Source organism: Chrysemys picta, chromosome 1, assembly GCF_011386835.1.
Source record: "Chrysemys picta bellii isolate R12L10 chromosome 1, ASM1138683v2, whole genome shotgun sequence".
In the NCBI taxonomy this organism is placed as follows: domain Eukaryota; kingdom Metazoa; phylum Chordata; order Testudines; family Emydidae; genus Chrysemys; species Chrysemys picta.
This window is the reverse complement of record NC_088791.1, coordinates 29,609,496-29,634,685: the sequence shown is the minus strand read 5'-3', so window position 1 is coordinate 29,634,685 and position 25,190 is coordinate 29,609,496. Positions and strand designations below refer to the sequence as shown.

General features: G+C 42.3%; 1 protein-coding gene across 4 annotated transcripts in view; it reads right to left on the bottom strand.

The window, feature by feature from the left end:
• SLC26A4 (solute carrier family 26 member 4) overlaps nucleotides 1–25,190 on the bottom strand; it is a 36,755-nt gene that overhangs the window by 5,390 nt on the left and 6,175 nt on the right. For all 4 annotated transcript variants that reach the window (XM_005292346.5, XM_042848623.2, XM_065560624.1 and 1 more), the window contains 12 exons: nucleotides 23,872–24,036; nucleotides 20,462–20,614; nucleotides 20,279–20,361; nucleotides 18,679–18,826; nucleotides 15,596–15,709; nucleotides 14,881–14,958; nucleotides 14,555–14,650; nucleotides 12,836–12,942; nucleotides 11,705–11,774; nucleotides 5,573–5,665; nucleotides 5,361–5,456; nucleotides 385–615 (listed from right to left, as the gene is read on the bottom strand). In XM_005292346.5, the coding sequence (XP_005292403.1) occupies nucleotides 385–615; nucleotides 5,361–5,456; nucleotides 5,573–5,665; nucleotides 11,705–11,774; nucleotides 12,836–12,942; nucleotides 14,555–14,650; nucleotides 14,881–14,958; nucleotides 15,596–15,709; nucleotides 18,679–18,826; nucleotides 20,279–20,361; nucleotides 20,462–20,614; nucleotides 23,872–24,036 (1,434 nt within the window). The remainder of the gene's footprint in view (nucleotides 1–384; nucleotides 616–5,360; nucleotides 5,457–5,572; nucleotides 5,666–11,704; nucleotides 11,775–12,835; nucleotides 12,943–14,554; nucleotides 14,651–14,880; nucleotides 14,959–15,595; nucleotides 15,710–18,678; nucleotides 18,827–20,278; nucleotides 20,362–20,461; nucleotides 20,615–23,871; nucleotides 24,037–25,190) is intronic.

Genomic DNA, 25,190 nt, shown 5'->3' with positions numbered 1-25,190 from the left:
AAACAAAATATTGAATAGCTTCTTTTTAAGTGAGCACTGGCCATCCTGTGCACTGACTGAAGCATGGATCCCATGGGGAAAAGATGCGATCATGTAAATTAAAGATAGTAGCAATGCATAGACACAAGGAGCCCAAATTAAGGTTGCACGGGCATCCTAATTCTGGCATTTTCTAATGCTTAAGTGCTTGTCTTTACGACCTTAATAATGTTTTTATTATAGTTTTTTAATTTCTAATTTATAAATAGACCAAAATCTACCTGTTGTTATAGAAATATGAAAGATGTGTCACAAACCAACATACACTGGGAAACTCAAAATTAATTTCAGCCAACCTGTCCCTAATGACTAATACTGCACAGGAAAAAAAAAAAAAAGACTTACCATTCTCATTGTCCTCACGGCTACAACATCCAAGAATGATACACCTCCAAAGTCAAAAATTAAACTGTGGATAGGCACTCTGGGGACATTCACTTTGACTGGGAGTTCTGAATTCCAGTCCACTTGGATCTCTACTTCTTTGGTTGGAATTTTAAGATCTTCAGGATCATCAAGATCTTCATCAGATTCAAAAGCTTCATTGGTAGTCCCAGAATCACTGATGATGCCATTCTAATCAGAACAGACAATATAAGAAATAATTCACTTAATCAGGGACAAAGATTTTGGAATTTTTCCGTATTAGCTTATTTAAGCAATAATGACGGAAGCCATTAATAATTTAAGTAAGCCAATAATAATTAAGTAAGCCATTAATAATTTAAATAAGCCAATAATAATTTAAGTAATTTAGTGCAGACATACCCTGCACTAAATGACTTAAATGGAAACAAGACTGAGCCAATAATTAGCACTTCTCCCTGCATACAGTGTATTTTCTTTCCTGTGTTTTTGTTCATGAAGGGAGGAGAGCCATATGGGAAAACCACTGTCCAGAAAACAACTAACAAGCTTCCACTTGAGGAACCTTACCCTATAGACTCTTTAGGGTTGATGTTTTTATTTTTGAATTTTATGTATTACATTTATTGCAATAACAATCCAAGGGTCAAGAGTTGTTGTCACTTACCTGAAAATTTCATCATATAAACTTGAAAGAAAACAAAAATCTAGCATCCTGCAGTATAATAACTGGCAAAAATTGACACTTATTCCCAACCTTCAAATGTGGGGACTTCAATGGGACATCTACATTCCACATTTGGACACTCATATAAGCACTTAATGGTATAAATGGCCATTTTACACTTAGCACAATAAATGTTGCCCCATTTAAGCAGCTGTGGAATGCCCTGTTGGCAGGAAAACCAATGCAATTCTTCTGCATATAGGAGGCAAAATATAAAGAGCCTGTGTAAGGGATTTACACTCTGTGCACCAGAATGCAGCTCTGAAGAGACTGCCAGTCTATAACTTCGTAAAACAGATGTAGGGCTGAGGAGAAGGAATAAAGGAAGGACCAGGTAATGCACTGCGTCCAGATCCACTGGCCTTTCTCTCCCCTCCCCAACATACTGTGGGCACAGCTGCCAATGGTCACTCCAACCTCAACCCCAAGGCTATAGTAGCAGCCATGGAGGAGTTCTACTGCTGCCTGCGTGCTGGAGGGAAAGGATTTTTTTTCCCCAGGCCCTGAAAATACTCTAGGGTAGAGTTCACTAGATGGGTCAAGTTCTGAAGATGAGGTTCAAACTGACACCTCATATTTGCAATTTGATTATCCTCTTCAGATGCCCATGTTTGAACATATTGCCCATTATCAGGAGAATTGTCCAGTTAGTTAAACATGTTATCAGCAGTTAATGGCTCCCCTCCCTAATGAGTACTGACCAGATGCATTTTGACTCTGAAGCAGCCATGATGTTCTATAAAGCTTCCAAGTTGCAGTGGTTTATGATGGAGCATTGATCTTTATTGCACCTTGATACACTGCAAAGCATTTAGATGCAGCATTGGATGGTTACAGCTCTCTGTGGGCCAAGTTGACTTCCTCTCTCTAGTGATCATAGGTGTATGTCCACTTACCAGACTTGACACTATGTGTACATTGCTCTTTCTGTGTAATCCTGGGTGTCTCACACAGTCACATCCCAGTGCCAGGGACTTCCCCTTCCCAGCATATCACCAAAAAGAGAGGTGAATGATCAATACAGTCATATCACAGTGAATGATATCAGAGTGCACTATGCTACACAACTGTGCACCTTGGGCTTCTCAGTGATCATCTGAGGCTGGTGAATGGATAAATAGTCACAGGTCCTTTCCTACACCCACCTATATTTCACCCAAACATAGAGATTTCCAACGCTGTGGCATGTGGTGCCTGGTACACAGCTCAGATAGTTTTTCTGAATGTGGAAGTGTCTGGGCAACATCGGCTGGAAAAAGAATCTCCACTCTCCATTTCAGTACGTATCACAAAATAAACAATTACATCAAAACAAATGTCGAGCTTCCTGCCACTCGCATTATAATAAGAACATAAGCAGGGGCGGCTCCAGGTACCAGCGCAGCAAGCGCATGCCTGGGGCGGCAAACCGCGGGGGGCGGCCTGCTGGTCACTGTGAGGGTGGCAGTCAGGCAGCTTTCAGCGGCATGCCTGCGGGAGGTCTGCCGGTCCCGTGGCTTCGGCGACAATTCGGCGGCGGGGATGCTGATCGTGCGGCACCAGCGGACCTCCCGCAGGCATGCCGCCGAAGCTGCGTCACCAGTGGACCACCCGCAGGCGCAGCGCCGAAAGCCAGGTGCCTGCCATGCTTGGGGCGGCAAAAAACATAGAGCCGCCCCTGAACATAAGCATGACCATCCTGGATCAGACCAATGGTCCATCCGGCCCAGTATCCTGTCTTCCGACAGTGGCCAATGCCAGGTGCTTCAGAGGGAATGAACAGAACAGCCATTAATGGACCTATCCTACATGAACTTATCTAGTTCTTTTTTTAAACCTGTTATAAGTCTTGGCCTTCACAAACATCCTCTGGCAAAGAGTTCCATGGGCTGACTGTGCTTTATGTGAAGAAATACTTCTTTTTCTTTGTTTTAAACCTGCTGCCTGTTAATTTCATTTGCTGACCCCTAGTTCTCCTGCTATAAGAAGGAGTAAATTACACTTCCTTATCTACTGTCTCCATACCAGTCATGATTTCTATCCTCTATCATATCCCCCCTTAGTTTTCTCTTTTCCAGGGTGAAAAGTCCCAGTCTTAATCATCTCTTCTCGTATGTAAGTTGTTCCATACCCCAATCAGTTTTGTTGCTCTTTTCTGGACCTTTTCTAATTCCAATATATCATTTTTGAGATGGGGCACCAGATCTACATGTAGTATTCAAGATGTGGGCATACCATGGATTTATATAGAGGCAATATGATATTTTCTGTCTTATTATCTATTCCTTTCCTAATGATTCCCATCACTCTGAAGAATTATTTTGTTTTGGACTGCTATTACGGCCAGAAGGGAGGGGGAGCTGCCTCCCTATGACTCAGAAACAGAGGGCTGCACCCCATGCTCCGAATCAGCAATACAGCAATGCCTACAGCCAGAGAAGGATGTCTGGGACAAGAGAGGTGCCCACTCTTACCCCAAGGGTGCATCTTAGAAGTATAACCTATGACGTGGTGGAGAATGTGGGCATTCACTTCCTAAATCTGACACAAGGGTAAATTGGGGAAGATTGAAAGCCCAGGCATGTTAGCTTTTATGACTGCCACTGCACATTGAGTGAATGTTTTCAGAAAACTATCCACAATGACTCCAAGAGCTGTTTCTTGAGTGGTAACAGCTAATTTAGACCCCATCGTTTGATATGTATAGTTGGGATTATGTTTTCCAATGTGCATTACTTTGCATTTATCAACATTGAATTTCATCTGCCATTTTGTTGCCAAGTCACCCAGTTTTGTGAGATCCCTTTGTAACTTTTCGCAGTCCACTTTGGACTTAACTATCTTGACTAGTTTTGTATCATCTGCAAATTTTATCACCTCACTGTTTACCCCTTTTTCCAGGTCATTTATGAATTTGTTGAATAGGACTCATCCCAGTATAGACCCCTGGGGGATACTACAATTTATCTCTCTCCATTCTGAAAACTGACCATTTATTCCTATACTTTGTTTCCTATCTTTTAACCAGTTACTGATCCATGAGAGGATCTTCCCTTTTATCCCATGACAGTTTACCTTGCTTAAGAGCCTTGCACAAGGGACCTTTTCAAAGGTTTTCTGAAACTCTAAGTACACTATATCCACTGGATACCCCTTGTGCACATGATTGTTGACCTCCTCAAAGAATTCTAATAGATTGGTGAGGCATGATTTCCCTTTACAAAAACCATGTTGACTCTTCTCCAACAAATTCTGTTCATCTATGTATCTGACAATTTTGTTCTTTACTATAGTTTCAACCAGTTTACCTGCTACTGAAGTCAGGCTAACTGGCCTGTAATTGCCAGGATCACCTCTGAAGCCCTTTTTAAAAATTCGTGTCACATTAGCTATCCTCCAGTCATTTGGTACAGAAGCTGATTTAAATGATAGGTTACAAACTACAATTAGTAATTTTGCAATTTCACATTTGAGTTCCTTCAGCACTTTTGGGTGAATACCATGTGGTCCTGGTGACTTATTACTGTTTAGTTTATCAATTTGTTCCAAAACCTGCCCTAATGACACCTCAATCTGGGACCGTTCCTTAGATTTGTCACCTAAAAAGAATGGCTTGGGTTTGGGAATCTCCCTCACATCCTCAGCCATAAAGACTGATGCAAAGAATTCATTTAGTTTCTCCACAATGGCCTTATCTTCCTTGAGTGCTCCTTTTGCATCTCGATCATCCAGTGGCCCCACTGGTTGTTTAGCAGGCTTCTTGCTTCTGATGTACTTTAAAAAAATTGCTGTTACTTTTTGAGTCTTTGGCTAGCTGCTCTTCAAATTCTTTTTTGACCTTCCTAATTATATTTTTACTCTACAGGGAGTCCATTAAGAAATATACCCATCTAGCCTTCTTGAACATCTAACACAGCCCAGTCTGCTGTCTTTTGGGTGAATGTTGCCACCTTCTGGCTAAAGAGCTAAACATGCTCTTTGCTACACCGCATAGATTACCACTAAGTGTAGTTGCCTCCAGTGGCCTGATACATGGTTTTCACCCCTAGCTTCCCAAGTCCCATATAGGGTCCATACTTCCTACAACCGTGATCTGTCAAAACCATCTCTTCTTTATTTTAAAAATAAAATACACGGAAGCTTACATCACATCAATGTGAACCAAAACAAAGCCATCTTGCTTCATATAGAGCTATTATCCATGACAGTAACCGTTTAACAAAGAGCAGGAAAAAAAATCAAACTTTACCTTAGTTGCTTTTAATTTTCCTTTCTTGATCAGTTTCTGTATCATCCTCAGTGCTTTGAGCCTCTTGTTATGCACGCGAATTGCATCAAACCCCACCTATAGAAACCAGGACCAAGTTATCAAAATTATTTTTGTTTTATCTAGGCAAACAGCTGTAGAAATTCCAAAGCCAATTAAATAGCAAACCTCCAAAATCATCACAGACTACTTACAGTGGATTTCAGGCTGCTTTTCAATCCATCTATATTAGCATAAAAAATAGGACTGGAAAATCTGAGAATCTTCACTCCTTCTGGTTCAACAACCTGTTGTCAAAATAATTTCAAGGTCAAGCATGTATATTACATTTACCTAATTAGCAGCAGCATCCAAACTTAGCCTAATAGAGCATCACTTTGATAACTTGCCAAGAATCCAAGTAGGCACCTAATTTATATAAAAAGGAGCTGATTGCTAGCTACCTTCACTTTTAATATAAAGGTTTAGCTCCCAGAAACTATAGTTCCCAGCATGCAATGTGGTCTGACCACTTGGCTCCAGATGGAAGTTTTTACACTGAGATCCATTATCTTCAGGAGCTGTGCTTCCATAGAGTAGGGTTACCATTCGTCCGGATTCCCCCGGACATGTCCGGCTTTTAGAGTTAAAAATAGCATCCGGGGGGGAATTTGTAAATGTCCGGACTTTCCCCCCACCCATGCAGAGCGCCTGCGGCTAACAGGGCAGCCAGCCGGATGGTGCCATTTACATGGGGCTCCGACAGCCACAGAGAGCCCCTCCTCCACTTCCCCCTCCTCTCCCCTGCAGCTGAGAGCACTCCCTCCCTCCCTCCCTGCATTCGCAGATCACCAGCCGGCCGTTCACACCGGCAGTCTGGAGCTCCTCCCCCCTGCTCCTCCTCCCCAGCATGCTGGTCTGAGCGGCAGGGTAAGGGGGCCAGGGGGTCGGAGAAGGGGCAGGGAGGTTCTGGAGGGGGCAGTCAAGAGACAGGGAGCGGGGGGGGGTCGGGAGTTCGGGGGAGGCTTTCCGGGGGTGTGTGGATAAGGTTTTGGGCAGTCAGGGTACAGGTAGGGGGTAGGGTCCGGGGGGGCAGTTAGGGTGGGGGGGTCTCAGGAGGGGGCAGTTAGGGGACAAGGAACAGGGAGGCTTAGGTAGGGGGTGGGGTTCTGGAGGGCAGTCAAGAGCAGGGGTCCCAGGAGGGGTGGTCAGGGAACAAGGAGCAGGGGGGGGGGGTTGGGAGTTCTGGGGGGGCCTGTCAGGGGGCAGGGGTGGGGAGAGGGATCGGAGCAGTCAGGGGACAGGGAGCAGAGGGGTTTAGATGGGTCAGGAGTTCTGCGGGGGGCTGTCAGGGGGTGGGGAGTGGTTGGATGGGGCGTGGGAGTCCCAGGGCTCTGTCTGGGGGTGTGGATAAGGGTTGGGGCAGTCAAGGGACAGGTAGGGGGTAGGGTCCTAGGGGGCCAGTTAGGATGGGGAGAGGGTCTCAGGAGGGGGCAGTCAGGGGACAAGAGGCAGGGAGGCTCTCTTAATGGCTCTCCATGCGTCTCTGGACCCTCTCAGCTGTCGGGCTTGGACGGAAACATTGCCTGAGGGTAGTGAGAGAATGGGTTATCGGTGAGGTGGGGGTGGGCGTGAGCCCGGTCAATAGGGGCAACCCCTACCAAGATCTGAGCCTTTTCTCACACGCCCGTTAGAGCTCGACATTATGCTGTTTGGGACCCCTCTTTGAGGAAAGCCTCTGGATTGCAAGTCCAACCGCTACCTCCTCGTGGTGAGAGTCGGTAACTGGCTTGGATAGCCAGGCGGATTGCGGAGGACGAACCCACATCCCACATTCAGTGGGGTGTGGGACGGGGTTGGGCAGCCCCATATGGTGCCACATGGATGCCCCCCTGGTAAGGGTAGCCTCCCCCAGGTACGGGTTGACTCCCCCTGGTAAGGGTTAGATTCCCCCTGGTAAGGGTAGTCTCCCCCAGGCACGGGTTAGTTTCCCCCTGGAAAGGGTTAGTTTCCCCCTGAGAAGGGTAAATCTTTTAGCTATGGAAAAAAGTAATTTATATTTTTATACCGGATTGGCGCTGGACCGGGTTAATAACGCCCCCGCTGTTGGCTTTGATGCCCCGGCTGACAGTGTTAAATATATTAGGGGTGTGATCAGGGTCGCTGGACCAATGGATAAAATGGTGTGGACTATAATGAAGTCTCATGAGAATGAGAGTGAGAATCAAGTCCTCCCAGTGGAGCATGGAGAGGAGGTAGAGGAGAATGTTTGTGATGATCATGGTGAGGAGATTTTATCTATCTTACCGATGGTTTTTACAAGGGACACTTTTAATGATTTAACTATGGACAGTTTTAATCCAGATTTTAAGTATTTAAGTACATTTGATGATCCATATGTTAGGGAATCAAGTACTGATTTTAATAGGGATCGTAATAAGGATCTTAACAGTATTGGTAGTAATATAAATATATTAGAAAGTAGTTCGTGGAAGGATGGGGTTTTTTATTTAGAGTATCCCGTTGATAGTTTTAATTGTCCAATATGTCCCCAGATATTACCAACATTTGGTAAATGGGCCAAACACATTAATGTGGTTCATAAAAGTAAAGCCATACGAGTTGTATGTAGTAAATGTGGAAAATCTTCTCAATATCATAATATAGCTTGCCACTACCCCAAGTGCATACCCAAGAAGGCGGATACCCCAATGAAGAGCCATACGTGCTCGGTCTGTGGGCTTGGTTTTCATACTAGATCTGGATTGAGCCAACACTGTAGACATAGACACCCTGCTGTGAGGAATGAGCAAAGAAAAGAAGATATGGCTGCTAAAAGTAAGATCAAAGAGGGATCGACTAGATCTCGTATATGGACTAAAGATGAGGTTGCGCAGCTTATACAGTTGGAAAGGAAATATATTGGGAAAAGGAATATAAATAAATGTATTGAGAGCGAGATGAGGACCAAAACGAATAAACAAATATCAGATAAAAGACGAGAATTAGCAAAGAAGAAGTTAGTGGTAACAGGAGATAGGGAGGAAGTGACTGAGGTAGAGGACATTAGAGTAAATATATTAGAAATTCCGCCCCCAAGAGAGAGGATTTTCCCACTAAAAGGACATCCAGAAGTGGATTTAGTGGAGAAAATATGTAAACGGGGAAAACAAAGTAGGGAGGGAAGAGAAATAATAAATAGTTTAGGGGAAATTGAAGGATTATTAAAGGAGGATTTAACAAAAGCTCTCGGATGGGCAATGTTGGAAAAATTATGTTATTCATTAGTAGAGGGACAGGACCCTAGAAATGAAAGTCAAATAGAGTTGAGGAATAAAGGAAAAGGGAAGATTAGAAAGGAGGGGAGAAGGAAGCAATTTAATGCAATTAGGAGATATGCTACAAAGAAAGCTAAGTATAAATTCTATCAACAATTATTTGATAAGGATAGAAGAAGATTGACTTGCATTATAATGGGAGAGCCAGATAAGGCTAAGTGTGCTATCCCTATGAAAGAAATTGAGGAATACTATGTAAATATTTTGGGAACAATTGGACATGGTAATATGATAGGGTGGCCATCATCCACAGAGAATGCGGATAATGATATATTAATGAGTCCGATCTCTGTGGATGAGATTAGAATAGCTTTAACAGAAATAAGAAAAGATAGTGCTCCTGGCCCAGATAAAGTAAAAGTGAGCAATTTGTGGGATATTTTTAATTTAGACTCCTTAATACTTACAAAAAATTTTAATATATGGTTTCTAAATAGACAGGTACCAGATGAATTTAAGAAAAATAGAACGATTTTAATACCAAAGACACAAGATGAGGAGGAAATGAAGAAGTTAACATCTTGGAGACCATTGACAATTGGGTCAGTTTGGATTAGAATCTATACCAAAATATTAGCAAAAAGACTGGTGGAAACAGTTAAGATATGTAGTAGACAAAAAGGGTTTATATCCGCCCCTGGGTGTGAGGAAAATATTGCTATATTAGATAATTTGATTAAAGGGGCTAAACGAAATGGGAATGAAATTGCAATAGTGTTCGTAGATCTGGCTAAAGCATTTGATTCTGTGGGACACGGACATATAATAGCCGGGTTGAGAAGATTTGGTATAGATGAACATTTTATAGATATTATTAGGGACCTTTATGATAATTGCACAACTAGGGTATGGGTGGGTGATGAAGCTACTGAGTCTATTTTAATTAGGAGGGGGGTCAAGCAGGGTGACCCGTTGTCCCCAATTTTGTTTAATATTGCTATGGATCCCCTTTTAACTAGATTAGAAGTAGAAGGAAGTGGTTTTTATGTTAAGGGTAATAGTGTCACGTCATTGGCTTTTGCCGATGATGTGGCAATTTTAAGTAGCTCATATAAAGGAATGATCAAAAATTTGGGTATCTTAGAGGAGTTTTGTAAAAATACTAATCTCTCTGTTAATGTGAAGAAAACGAAAGGCTTTCATATTTTAACTAAACATAAAACCTATGTAGTTAATCCTAAGGATAATTGGCAGATAGGGTCAGAGAAGATTGAATATGTTCAACCAGGGGATTTTGAAAAATATTTAGGGGCTAGAATAGATCCCTGGATAGGTGTAGGGGGACCGGTACTTAAAGAAAAATTGAAAGATTGGAGTGAGAATTTAATTAAGGCCCCATTAAAACCGGCCCAAAAAATATTAATTTTACAGACATACATCTTACCGAAGCTATTTTATAATCTTCTTTTAATAGAACCCCCTTTTAATCTTTTAGACGATCTTGATGTGTTAGTTAGAAAAATAGTTAAAGAGATTTTACATTTACCTCAGTGTACCACAGATGGGATATTTTATTCTAGAGGTAGGGATGGTGGTTTAGCTCTCACTAAGTTTAGTGTGCAAATCCCAAATATGTTAATTCGTAAATGGAGGAGACATATTGTCTCGAGAGATGATTGGATGGACCTATCTTATCTATATGCAGGAGAAAATCTTGTGGATAAAATATTGTCATTTAGTGCAGTAACATCTCATCCCAAGAAATGGAGGGAAGAGGAATTTTTAAGATGGTCGGAACTGAGATGTCAGGGAATAGGGATAAAATATTTTAAAAATGATTTAATTAGTAATTCGATTTTTAGAAACTCTAGTAAAGTTAAATCGTCAGTGTATATCGCAGCATTGCAGCTTAGGGCAAATATTTATCCTACTAGGGAGACATTAGCAAGAGGAAGAGGAGGTGTGAATGCTCTTTGTAGATGGTGCGGTAAAGTGCGGGAGACTGTTCCCCATATCTCAGGACAATGTTATAAGACTAAGAATGCTAGGATAAAAAGGCATAATAGAGTAGTGTCTGCAGTTGTAGATAAGGTTGGTAAATTAGGGTGGAAGGCAATGATAGAGCCCCATTTGAGAAATAGTAAGGGTGAGTTAAGAAAGCCGGATATTATATTTATAAAAGGAGATACAGCAGTGGTGATTGATGTTACAGTGCGATGGGAGGATAATGCCGGAAGTTTGGAACAAGCCCACAGTGAGAAGGTGGCTTATTATCTTGAGTTAGAGGAAGAAATTAAAAACTTAACGGGAGGTAAAAATATCCACTTCTTTGGTTTTGTGCTTGGGGCGCGTGGCAAGTGGAGTGAAGGTAATAATGATTTGTTACAATTATTGGGAATGGACAGAAGTAAAAATTTTAAGGAGAGTATATGTAGACTTGTTTTATATTCCACTATTGGTATGATGGCTATATTCAGTGACAGATAAAGATCCCGGAGTTTCCATTCCGTGTATCTTGCCAAAACTAAATTTTAGCTATTTTGGTTTCCATCCTCTAAATTTTCAAATTTTTAATATTGTTTTGAACATTAACATATTTAGTGTTATTTAATATCTGCCCTTCAATAGAATGGTTTTAACTATATAATAAATACTTATTAATGGATGAAATTCCAATTTAAATTATTAGTTTATTTATTTATTTATTTTAACTACTGGATGTGGATGCGGACTGGCCGCGTATAGTAACCAGGAAAGGGCAGGTAGTCACGCCTGTACATAAATAGGGGGTGGAGTCCTGGGGGGCAGTTAGGGGCAGGGGTCCCAGGAGGGGTCAGTCAGGGGACAAGGAGCGGGGCGAGGGTTGGGGGTTCTGAGGGGGGCGGGAAGTGGGAGGGGCAGGGGCGGGGCTAGGGCAGGGCAGGGGTGGGGCTAGGGCGGGGCTCCTCCCGTCCTCTTTTTTGCTTGCTGAAATATGGTAACCCTACCATAGAGCTGCAAGGTAGAACTCTGTACCTCACTTTGGCTTGCAGGCTGCCATTAGGAAAATAAGCAGTCAGAAACGCTTACAGTTTTGTAGTTCTTGACGTTCTTGTAGAGGTCTGTGCCAGGAACGTTTCCAAGGCCACCCCACGAGGGACTAACAGAAACAAAAAGAAAACATGGTGTAAAATTAACATTCAGTTGAGGAACTTATAACATGGGATGACTTGTTACACACAGCCTTTTACAGAATGGTGAGAATCAGCAAACGGAATAGCCCCAGCAGGAGGCGCTGCAGGGGATTCCCTTGGATATAGCAGGCCCTTCCTTGGATGTGATTCGCTTTGGTCTATGGTGGCTCAAGCATACTGACTGCACCACTTTTAAGCACTTCCTGACAGCAAAGCTATGGACTGGCTTTGATGTCAGCTTTGCTTTCTGGATTCCAGGTGGAAGGAAAGGTGTTATCTTGTATATTCAGCAAGAAAACCGGGAGAGAGTTATAAGGTGTCTGAGCAGTGGAGCAACATCCTGTGAAGTCCCCCATCACCTCCATTCAGTCTCACTTATTCTTCCACATGTTTGCTCTCATCCGTGCTAGGCATTGCGGGGAACACCAGAGCCATAGTCAACAGCTAAAATGTGAACCTTGGAATGGAATCTTAAAGCAGCAATAAGGGTGGGGGAAGGGGAGGAATGGTCACACAGCACACATATGTCTGCACATGTCTTCTACTCTACAGGTACCTTATAATGACATCCAGAATAAGTAGATGCTGAGAATGTTACTTGCCAAAATGTTATCTGTCTCAACGTGTGTATTCCCCCCTCCCCCCCAATGGTACTGTTCTATGCTGAGTGAATAGTAATTGATAAAATATAGCTACTCATATAACTTCTTATACTTTATTTTGAATGCTTCCATCCCTTTTAAGATCTTTTATAGGTACCTAAATGACAGATGGCCAGGTAAAAAATAGAGTAGATCAATCACAAAAATAATGCATGTATCCTTTACATCAATATGACTACAACACAGTACCTTCTGGCTTTGGAATCTATGAACACTCTTACAGAAACAGAAGGGTAGATTTCCTTTCACTTCAAAATCATGGTCAATATGACTGATTTTCAGACATAAATTCTCTTCTTTTCCCTAAATTCCCTTACTTTTCATGGTATAGCACTGACTGGTCTTGCTGTTTCTGTGTTACTTACAACTGAACTCTCACCACAACTGTCAGTAATCCGAACACAAGGCCAGCAAGTAATCCCAAATCAAGACCCAGAATGATGGATGCCACACATGTGAAAATCCAGATCATCTAGAGAGGAAAGCACAGACACAGTGTCTCTGAATTAAAAAAGAAAATAGCTTCTGATCACAGCAGAAAATCACTACACCAAATAATAATAGCAACAAAAGAATTTAAGCTTGAAGATGGTCGAAATACCCAAACTATGTGCTGACTTCTATATTAAACTCTTCCTTTATTTCCAAGCCAGTTTTGCTCATCTTTATTTTGTTTATTATTCGTATTTGGTTCTTAGGCAATAAATTATCAAGCTATTCTAAGGTAACGAAGTCTAGCAGGGACTCAGTGATCCCTTGTACAGTTAAAGAGGATACAATTTCTCATTGTCTTTACTTCTCTCCAGCAGCAGCTATTTTTGTTATTTTTACTCCAGGAATTTGAAGCAATGTATTTCCCCAAGAACCTAATTTATTGTAGGATGACAGTCTGCCCTCAGATATGTAGTGGCAAAGGAGGGCTCCCGCTTATTTCTGGGAGAAGGATCTGTACCACAAATGGATAGTATTTCACATAAACCGGGTGGGGAAGGTGGGGGACACACATTTTGAAGTCTGTGCTGCCTACTTGGGCTAATTCCTGAACTCCTTACTCAGGCATAGCTCAGAAACTCCCGTTGGACCCAACCCTGTGAGGTGCTGAGCACCATCAGCTGCCACTGAAGTCAATGAGATTTTTACCCAAGAAAAAGATTGAGTAAAAATTGAGGAAGGACTTTGGGATTTGGCTACAGGCAGGGCACTGTTCATAGGCATTCATGAGAAAATCTTTGCATATTAGAGATTATGTGGAGATGATACTTTCCATGCAATACCTGATTCCCCCAAGCACATCATGGACCTGCTCCACAGAAACTCCAATAAGAGATATGAGGGTGCCTTGGGATGAGATTATAGGGGTCTGAGGGCACAATCTAGATGTAATTGTGCATACATCCCTTGACACAGCAAGGGCCCCTATGCACACATTGCAGCACAGATTATTACTGCTCCAAGCAAGAAAAAACATTTATTGGTGAGGACTGTGATGATATTGGTCCAGGCATGGTCCACACTAATGTTGTTGTTGCAGGCTATATGGGAACATTTGGGGACTGGTTATGCATTGGTTCAGAATCTGAATATAAGGGGCCAGATTCTCTCATTCAGCCAAACTGTGCTCAGCAAAAGACCAGAGTGGGGTGGTAAAAGTGACTTCAGGCTGTCTTTACGTTAATCTGCAGCTCAGCTGATTGAACTAGAAGGCAACTCTAAACTTTGCTGGTTGTTAACAGCAAGGGATGGCCAATACACAGGGATACCTGATCAAGCCCCCTTTCTTCTAATACTCCCCTTCCGATTGGAGACTAGGAATGAATGTGATATAGAAGCTGTCACAAGTGTCTTCTACACAGGGAGAAATTTTCACTGGCTGGATCTGCTGGCTTTAGGGGAGTTTTGTGTTGGGAGACTAACACAAAACTGCGTTAATGGACCAGATAATCTGTTTTAAAGTCTTTTGGTGTTAACAATACAAAATTCTGTTTCTGTTAACAAAGTGTGGAAACTATGAGTAAATTGGGTGGGGTTAACACACAAAAAGAGAACTAGAACCAAAACATTTAGGAAAAAAGTAAATGACTTACAGCATCCGCCTTATTCTGCCTCCACAAACGAGGAACATCAAACACCTGCATGAACATCCCTTTCAAGTTGGCAATGACAACAGCTGCCAACACAGACTGCAAAGAGAGATTGTGAAAAGTGGGTTATTCAGAAGAGATAACACACTGTATGTTTTTGGGACACTTTCTGGTTATTAAGTAAATTAAAATTGTACACTATGAGCCAGATAGCCTTCTGGTATAAATCAGCACAGTTCCAAATGGCGCTGCTCCTCCAATTTACATCAACTGAGCATATGGCCTAAATGGTGCCGGGGTAAGAATACTAGATAGGAGAAGCATCATACCTTCTGTAAGGGCTCTAGCAGTTTCCCCAGAGCCACAATGGCAATCAGTACAATCCCTGCTGAGATTATGCTAGCAACCTGCAAAGAAAATAGTAATGTTGATATGAAACAAGTATTTTTAGACTCTCTGCAATGTTTTCAAACTCACTATGAATAATGCGTATGTTGGTATATTTTATATTTCTTTGTAAACAAGGAGACGTGTTAAAATATTTATTATGTTTAAGTATACACGGCCAAATCCAGAAACAATTCAACTATATAAAGTGATTAAGTCTCATCAGTCCATGTAAATCACCACAAATTAGTACCTTGGGAAAGGGTGACTTTGTGTAAGGGAAGAGGAGAAAATCCACACCAGCACCATATTCTACCTGCTACTTGCCCTCTGAATGGCCCTACTATTAAATAAATAGTGTATAGTTGGTTTTATGTGAAGTGTAACCCATAGTAGGAAAGTCTTTGTGTCCCTCTAGTGGCTGGTCTACATAAGAAGTTGGTGAGTGTCACAGGTTCCATTTGCAGTATTCCGGCCTTTAGTTTAGCAGTGGTATTTCATGAGTTTAGCACTATGTGGCCTGGGTTCAAATCCCACTGTCAGCCCAACCAGGGACATACATACAAGCATATTGGAGTTAACCCTATGTGAAGTCTTTGCCCTATGCAATATTAAACTGAAATATCTTTAAAATTAATAGTAAAATAAACCCATTACCTGGGTTTTGCCACCAGTGCTTTCCTGGACAGCAGTACGTGATAGAGCGGTGGTAGCAACAAAACAAGAGAAAGCTCCTGCAAACACATTGCTGATCCCATAGGCAATAAATTCCTAGAAGAAAATTAGATGATGATGTAAATGTAGATTTTTTAAGATGTCATTTACATGCATAGCTGCTGGAACAAGGGATGCTGGGGCGGCAGCAACCCCTGGTTTGAAGTGGTTTCCATCATATACAGGGTTTAGAGTTTGGTTCAATGGCTCTCAGCACCCCCACTATACAAATTGTTCCAGCACCCCTGTTTGCACAGCAAAGATAATATTTCCTTACAGGAGCCTGTAAAGTGAGAAGTACAGTAGTCTTACGCCAAATACTGGATTCATTACAACAGCTGCTGTTAAGTATTTTAGAGCTGATCTGCACACAGTTTTTTTACTGATTTAACTACATCATCTTAGAAACCAATATAGTGAAATTGGTGCAATCCCCTGGTGTGGACACAGTTGTACCAGTATAAAGATGCCTATGTTGGTATAGCTTAATTCCATAAATTTACCAAAATAAGCTATCTAAATATAAGCATTTTTATACCAGTATAACAGCATCCATACATGGGGGGTTGTACAGATTTAAATATATCAGTTTCTAAACCAATATAGTTACATTGGTACAAAAACTGTTTGGATGAGCCCTTAGTTTATATTTTTACTACCAGGGTAGGATCTTGCAGCCAGATCCTTAAATAGAACAGACCTGGACGATCCACACAGATTTCAACACAACTTTGCTCTGGAAGAAGATGCTAGCGATAGATCAGTGACTGTTTCTATTATTAAGTTTGAAAATCTATGAGTCTATTAAAACAAATTATCACTAGCCCTACCAAATTCACGGTCCATTTTGGTCAATTTTTCAGCCATATGATTTTAAAAATCATAAATTTCATGAGTTCAGCTATAAAATGTCAGTGTTGTAATTGTAGGGGTCATGACCCAAAAAGGAGGTGTGGGGGGGGTCACAAGTTTATTGTAGGGGGGATTGCAATACTGCTACCCTTACTTCTGCACTGCTGCTGGCAGCGGCACTGTCTTCAGAGCTGGGCAGCTGGAGAGCGGTGGCAGCTGGCCAGGAGCCCAGCTCTGAAGGCAGAGCTGCCGCCAGAACCAGCGCAGAAGTAAGGATGGCACGGTATGGTATTGCCACACTTACTTCTGCGCAGAGCTGGGCCCTCAGTCAGCAGCCGCCACTCTCAAGCCGCCCAGTTCTGAAGGGAGCAGCACAGAAGTAAAGGGTGGTGTGGTATGGTATTGCCACCCTTACGTCTGCACGGCTGCTGGTGGGGCGCTGCCTTCAGAACTGGGCACCTGGCCAACAGCCACCCAGCTCTGAAGGCACTGCAGAAGTAAGGTTGACAATACTGCAACCCCCCTAAAATAACTTTGTGACCCCCCTGCAACTCCCTTTTGGTCAGACCCCCAATTTGAGAAACACTAGTCTCCCCCATGAAATCTGTATAGTATGAGTAAAAGCACAAAAAAGACCAAATTTCATGGGGGGGAAACCAAATTTCATGGTCCATGATGTGTTTTTCATGGCCGTGAATTTGGTAGGGCCCTAATTATCACTGATGAAAGAAGGTAACTGATCCTCCCTCAAACCTTCTTTCATTGCCTGTTTTTATGCTGTTATTATTTTTCACTCATCTAGTTTAAGTAGATTAGTAATCTAGCTTTCTTTCTAGGACTTTCTGTTGTTGAATGTTTGCCAGGCATAGTATTAATACTAGAAGGAACATAATTTTGTTTGATTACCAATCATTCAGCTACTGTAATCGCTACCTAATGTATTCTGGAACAGGACAGTATAGGTAGAATGTTGAAAACACGCAGCTGTACTACCCACTTAGCCTTATTAAACTGCAAGTGAAGACATGTTAGGCAGCCTTAATGTAAAGTGTTTCCCAATGTGAACATTGTGTATTATAGCCTCACGATACACAATGGCCAACATAGAGGCGTCTCCACTCATAATTCACATGCTTAGAGGGCCAATTTGGTTACATAATAAATTAAAATATTTCTAAAATCAGATATATTGTAATTGGGGCATTATTCATTAGTTGTAAAGGACAGAAAGACCAGTTAAACAACATGCTTGGCTCATTTTTTGTAGCGAATATAATTTTCCCACATATTCAAAGGATGCAATATATGTTCAGTATGAATAGAGGAGACAAAGGTAGCTCTAAGCCATTTCTTCATCTCCCTTGATCCTAGGAATAGAGACAGTTTGAGCAACCACAGGGTTTGTCTACAGTTTTTATAACACTATAACTAACTTGGTTTAGAAATGGCTATAGTTAAAGCAATACAACCCCAGCGCCTGAGTATGGATGCAGTTATAGTGGTATAAAGGTTCCGACACTGGCACAGCTTACACCCATACATTTACAGGAGTAAGCTGTACAGACATACACACATTAATACCAGTATAACTGTGTCTACACTAAGGGGATGTGCCAATTTAATAATACAGGCATAAAATCATACTCCCAATTGAAAGAGTTAAATTGGTACAAAAACTAACTGTAGGCCAGGCCTAACTTATGCTGACTGGAGTGATCTTCCAGGTACTGGTTCACCAGCCCAGCATTGCCCCTCCCTGCCACCAGCCACCTCAGAACACTCTCTATGCAGAGAAGTGGAAGCAGGCCACATAAAGTCAGTTATTCCAGGTTTACATCACCACAGAATTCTCCTACGTAATGGTTATCCCCCATTGCCTCTTGAGAGCATCTTTCAGTGCCTTGATGTCACTGGAACAACACAGAGGAGATTAACTAGGACTGAGGCTCTGGTTCAGTGTCTTGGGTAACTCACACCAGTCTCATCTCTATATATCACTGTGTCGCAGGACCATATCTTATCTGCTTTTCCAAATAGTTTAATTAATTTCACATATGAGAGTTTCACTTGTGTCTGATAAATCTGTATAATTTCTTTTCCAGTTTGGACATATAAGCATCCTTCATGCCCAAATTACATTTAATTAATTTTTAAATTAATTGGGCTTCATATACCTGGTTTCCATCAATAGGATAGTCATGTTTCGTTGCATAGACTTTTGCCACAGACACAGCGATAGCATAAGCGACCACAGCAATGGAAAATGCGGCTGCTATCATTTCTGAAAACATACTGACAGCTGGAGGCTCAGGAGGCAAAAACCTAATATTTAAGAAAACATATTTATATTATCAATTTTGATCAAATTCTGTGTTTACTAGATTTATCAAGACGCTTCAAGGCAGCAGGACATACATACTACTTGTAACGTGAACAATAATATTTCAAATTAACAAAAAGATGGGAACACTTGCAGACCATACAACAAGATTACCTTGTTCAATATGGCCCAAATCCTGGTCCTATTGACAGGGCCGGCCTTAGGGAAAATGGCACGCTGGATGAACTTGTATTTTGGCGCCATTTTCCCTTAGGCATGGGGGTTGGTCAGATGGCAGGGCAGTTCCCCGTACAGGGACCCCTCCCCTCTGACTGGGGAGCTATGGGGGCACGAAGCAGGGGGCAGAGGTGCAGAACTTCCTGCAGCTGGGGGAGGTTCCCAGAGATGGGTCTGACCTGGCTCAGAGAGAGGCCTGTGCAGAGGAAGAAGAAGTCTCGTCCCTCCACTGCCTGGCCGGGACTAGCAACTGGAGTCCGGCACACAGTAAGAGGCCCCAGCTGGAGCACCCCCATCCCTGCCCCTCCCCAGCTCCGGCACCATCGCTCTGAGTTTAAAGGGGCCTTGGGCTAGCTGGGGTATGTGAGGGGAACTGACCATGGTGCCCCCTGACCACGGTGTACTGGGCAGTTGCCCACAGTGTCCACCCATAAGGCCAGCCCTGGCCATTGAAGTCAGTGACAAAACCCCCATTGGTTTCAAAATCTGGGGGACTAAACTTTGGCCTTGTGGTAAAAAAGCGAAGAAGTGTATTTTTTGGTTATGTTGGACATTATATGATTAATAACACTATTACATTAACAATATTTCACACTTCTATACTGGACACTTTTTATCTGAAGAGTCTGAAAGACCTTTACAAATATCAATTTATTAAGGCTTGCACACCAAACAGAATGTGAAGGTTATCGTTGTAAAATGCTTAGATCTTACAGGTGAAAGTCACTGTCAGTGCAAACCTTACTCTTGTGAGTATGCCAGGAGTACTTTTGACTAGGCTATTTGTATGAATAAGGACTACAATGGGACTACTCACATAAGTATGGGTTTTCAAGATTGAGTCCTAGGTAAATATCAAATATAATTATTAAAAACTTTTAGCATTTATACAGCATTTTCCATACTCACACACTCACTTTACAAACATTAACTGATTATTATTATTAATAATAATACCTAGCTCTAATATAGCATTTTCATCTATAGATCTCAAAATGCTCTACAAAGGAGGGTATTATTATACCCATTGTACAGCTAGGGAGATGCTTACCAAAGGCCATGGAGGGAATTAGTGACAGAGCCAGGACTAGAATTCAGGAAATGTTTGGCTGTGAATCAAACTGTCTCTCTCTCTGATTCTCACAATTATTCTTTTACTACTCTCATTAATAGCCATTTAAAATATTAGCTGTGTCTCAGAAGACAGGTGCACTCACCCTCTAGGAATGGTTTTAACAATGCCTGCATTGTACTTTTTTTCCAGGTCAGCAGCGTATGAGATCCCTGTGGCTACTATTGTCTGGAATCAAATAAAACAATGGTTTTAATACTGAAACATTGCTCTGATCTTCCTGCAATCAGCCCAGTCTGCTGTGTTTCTTATTAGGGTACTTGCTTACCACGATTACTTCTATAGGAATAGGAACAGGGATCTTGTGTTTGAATCGATCATTTATTTCTTTAACTACCATACAAATAAAAATGGTGAGTAGCCCAGCAATGAGATCTGCAATGTTGGTGGTACCAATTCTTTGAAATATTTCGATGAGGGTCTGAAAAAAATTAAAGAAAATTCAAAATACTTTGAAACCACTTAAATAGAATGATAAAATAGCCCATATAGAGAAGCAGGCACAAAATCTCAGAGAAGGTCAGGGACTACCTGTCCCATCCCATATGCTCATTTTTACTGGCCTGAGGAATTTGATTATGAATGTGAGTTTCTTTTGTGCACTATCAAGCTCTCACTGAATCAGTGGGTTGATCTCATGGTGAATTTAACTGAAGGAGCACAACTATGAGAATAACTGATCTCTTCTTTATCAGATGCTTTTTAACTTCTGTATAATTAATACTACATAACAAGGGTTAAATTCTGCCTGTGTTTTGTTGAAGCACAGGGCAAGAAAGAGGACATATGGAGCCTCTTCCTCCTTGCCCATATAGGAGGCAAGATCCATCCGTGGTGCTCAAGAAGGAGCTAGCAGATGCATGGCTAAAACACTGGCTCACTCACCATATGCCCAAGGAGCATGGAATCTAGTGTGTGGATTAAATATTTGCTCAGCCTCCCTATCTCCATTGTCCATAGCCAGAGAATATGATTCTGCCATCATGGATCCTGCTCTAGGGAAAACCAAGGACACCTCACTTCATGGTGCCCAAACACTCCATTGGAAGTCAGCCCTGGCCAGGAGGATTCCTACAGCAAGTGTGTAATGGGCAGGATCTCTCCATCCATGCAGCACTAGGCAAAGGAGGATGTGACCTTATTGTTTTACTGCACTCTGCAATTTGCGCAGCTGATTTTTAAAAAATTTTAAACTGCTGACAAAACGGTAAAAATAATATGTTTTCAATACTAAGTATGTGGAGGTTGATCCAGAGAGAGGACTACTAATTATTCACACCCTTTTTACTAATTCCATCCCAACACCCATGTGAAGTAGGTGAGCACATATTATTATTATTCCTACTTTACACAGGGAAAGTACACTGACACACCGATGTTAAAATACTTGCTCAAGACCACACAAGTCACTATCAGAGGTGGGATTAGAACTCATTCATTCCTGTGCTCTGTACACAGTGGAGCTGCTTGACTCACTTGTTACACTACAAGGACACTTAGTTTTAACTTAGAGCTGGAGCTCTTTATTTTAGGCTCACCAGAGTTGGGAGCACCATCTAATTCCTTTTCAAAATATATCTTTCCTAGTTGCACTTCCCTTTGGCTATCATAAAAGACACAGATGGAAAAACCTGAGAGGTCATCTGGTACATCTCCATCACAGTACAGCATTGCTCCCTGTAGTGCACGGGCAGCCAAATTTACTCACCCTCCAAGCCGCATACAATAATCTTCAGAATTTCAAGAGCTGGGGCACTCCTGCCAAGGCTCGGGGCTTCAGCTCTGCAGGGAGGAGGAGCTTGGGGCTTCAGCCCCATGGCAGGTACCTGCCTGGGCTCAGGGCTTCATCCCCGCTCCTGCTGAAGCCCCAAGCCACAGCAGGCATGTCCTGTGGTGCTGGAGCCCCGAGACCACTCCTCCCCATTGGGCAGAAGCCAGAGGTGATGTGGGAGGGGAGCACATGGGATCACGTGGCCTCCAGATTTTCGACAGGGTTTGCTGGACCCACTCAGTCACATGGTGATGCCAGGACCCCTCCCTGCACAGCAGCTACTGGAGCCAGCAGGCTGGGAACTGCAGCCCTGGGAAGAGGCAGTGGCAAACAGCTGGGAGCTGCAGGGAGAGCCATTGCTTTTGCTGCTGCCTCTCCCCACAGAGCTAACATCTGGGCGTTGCAGGGAGGGGCCGCTGAGGGCCGGGGAGGGCATGCCTGGGGGGGCATGACTCAAGCTATTGGGAGGGATGAACCTTTAAATTGTGCCTCCCCGCCCCCAGCAGGCACCCAGCCCCACCACCCCACCTCTGAGCAGAAGCACCCAGCCCCACCACCCCGCCACAGGGCAGAAGCCCCAAGCTTCCCTCCCCCTAGTCTGATAGATGCAGAATGGAGGGATGGAGGGGGGTCTGCAAGCCGCACTTTAACTGTAAAAGAGACGCATGCAGCTCACGAGCCACAGTTGGCCACCCCTGCTATAGTACATTACTTAGTGTTATGTCCGATCTTATTTTAAATGTCCCAAGATGCTAGAGCTTCCATTACTTCCTAGGAAGATTATTCCACAGCCTAACACATCTCACTGTCAGGAAAATTTTCCAAATACTCTGCCTGATTTTCTCTTTTTCTCAATTTCACTATTACTCCTAATCCATATGCCAATTTATTCCACTCCATACACTAATAGACTGGACATTCCAAAACATTGCAAAGAACTGAATATACTTCTGCCTGAACTGGCCTTCGTTTCTACTAATGTCAGGAGAGTAGTATTTTAAATAGAGACTGATTCTTTTTGGCCAAAGCCTGTCTAAAGCCCTTTGAGCTCAGTCCTGCTCCTCCTGAAGTCAATGAAAATACTCATTAGCTTCAGTGGGAAAAGCTGTAGGTTCTATAATATGGGACAATCCAGGAAATCAATATTACTACAATGCAGTCAAGATAATTCTTCATTTGACCATTTTCTCCAAGATCTACCCCACAGATCTGATGGGAAGATTTAATTTATAATATCTCTAGCATTTCTCTATAGCTATACGTTTAAGTCCCTTAATCAATTATTTTAATTTTTCTGCTACATCCTCCATAACTGTGTGATATCCTTGTAAAAATAATACAAGAATTGTGTACAATATCTCAAATGTGTTGTAGTAATTCCCTAACCTCATAGGACTGCACCCTTTATAACACATGGCCACACAGACATCATAGTCATTAACAAGGACAGAACGCAGGACCTTTTCCTCCAGAAAGACAGGTCTCTACCACTTAAATTAAAAAAGAGTCACATCGATCATCCTATATTTTGTCAGCCTCCATTGTATTAATCTGGCTCCACTATTGTATCCAAATGTTATCATCTCACTGACCTGTTCCTTCTCCCAGGACACTGAAAGTGAATTAAACTGACCTCATAACAGTCTTGTGACATCCTATGAACAGCAGAAAAGAAAAGGAGCCTTCCTCAAATGCAGAATTGGGGTCCATTCAAGTCAATTAAACCCAAACACCTATTAATCTATTGACCTTAATGGGAGCAGGATCAAATCCTTGAAGAAAACCCTATATTCCCTCAATCTATTATGGATATCACCCCTGCAGGAAATAAAGGCAGAAGATGGAAGAGAGACTGCTATGGAGAAATTGTGGCATCAACCAAAAGCAAATCAGCAGGGCATACTTACATATATTATGGAAAGGATCCCATTATAATTTTTGGTTGAAACATTTAAGACTATTTTCAGTTGTGAAACAAAAACTTGAAAAGCAGCTGCAGTTGTGAATCCTCCAACCAGGGGATCTGCAAGGTACCTCACAATGAAACCGATCTGAAGCGCTCCAAACACAAGCTGGAAAAATCACCAGGAAATAAGAGTTTGCTAAACAGTTAAAAGGTGCAACAACGATGTTACAAAATGCTCAGGATTCAGTCCCATACAGTATGCTGGCTGAGAACAGGTCAAATGGCAAGAGATTGGGCCAGATTGTGATATCCTTACTCACATTGACTAGCACCTTATACCATAAATAGTCCCACTGAAGTAAATCAGGTTATCTGTGGAGTAAAGTACTACTCAGTGTGAGTAGTGGTATCACACGTGACCTGGCCCTGTGTGAATCTGAAAAGTCTGAAACTACTTTATTAAGCAAAACTTGAAGGGCTTCATAGTGTAGCCACTGTGAGTGCTGCTGATTTCAGTGGGAGGACAGTGTACAGAGCAGCAGCAGAATCTGCTCCTGAGGTCTTCAACAGAAAAGTGGACAAAAGAACAACTTTGGTATATCACTACCTGTCATGGGACAGCAGGATTTATATGGTGCCTTGGACTCTTTCCTTTGCATGACAGTTGCTGTGGATTTCTTCCCTATCCACGATGTTCATCTGTGTCCTATGTAGCTCAAATTCTCACCCACTTTTACCTTATTTGGTGTCTACTTATGCATTTTCTACGTTAGAGATGCCTTGTTCTTTTTGTATTGACCAGGACTCATTGGACCATCTTCCCTCACACCAACCTTCCAGGGAGACAAAGGAAGAACTGCAGATCTATGTACAGGGATAGGCCCTCCTTCCTGATGATCTAAGATTTATGCCAGGGGTAGGCAACCTATGGCACGCGTGCCGAAGGCGGCACGCGAGCTGATTTTCAATGGCACTCACACTGCCCGGGTCCTGGCCACCAGTCTGGGGGGCTCTGCATTTTAATTTAATTTTAAATGAAACTTCTTAAACATTTTAAAAACCTTATTTACTTTACATACAACAATAGTTTAGTTATATATTATAGACTTATAGAAAGAGACCTTCTAAAAACATTAAAATGTATTATTGGCTCACAAAACCTTAAATTAGAGTTTAATGAAGACTCGGCACACCACTTCTGAAAGGTTGCCGACCCCTGATATGCTGTTGGAACTTGGTTTCCGTATAGCTGCCTCAGGTTTTTTGCAGTCACTCAGCTATGTTTCTGTCTCCTCCACTCCCAGCCATGCTGTCACAAAC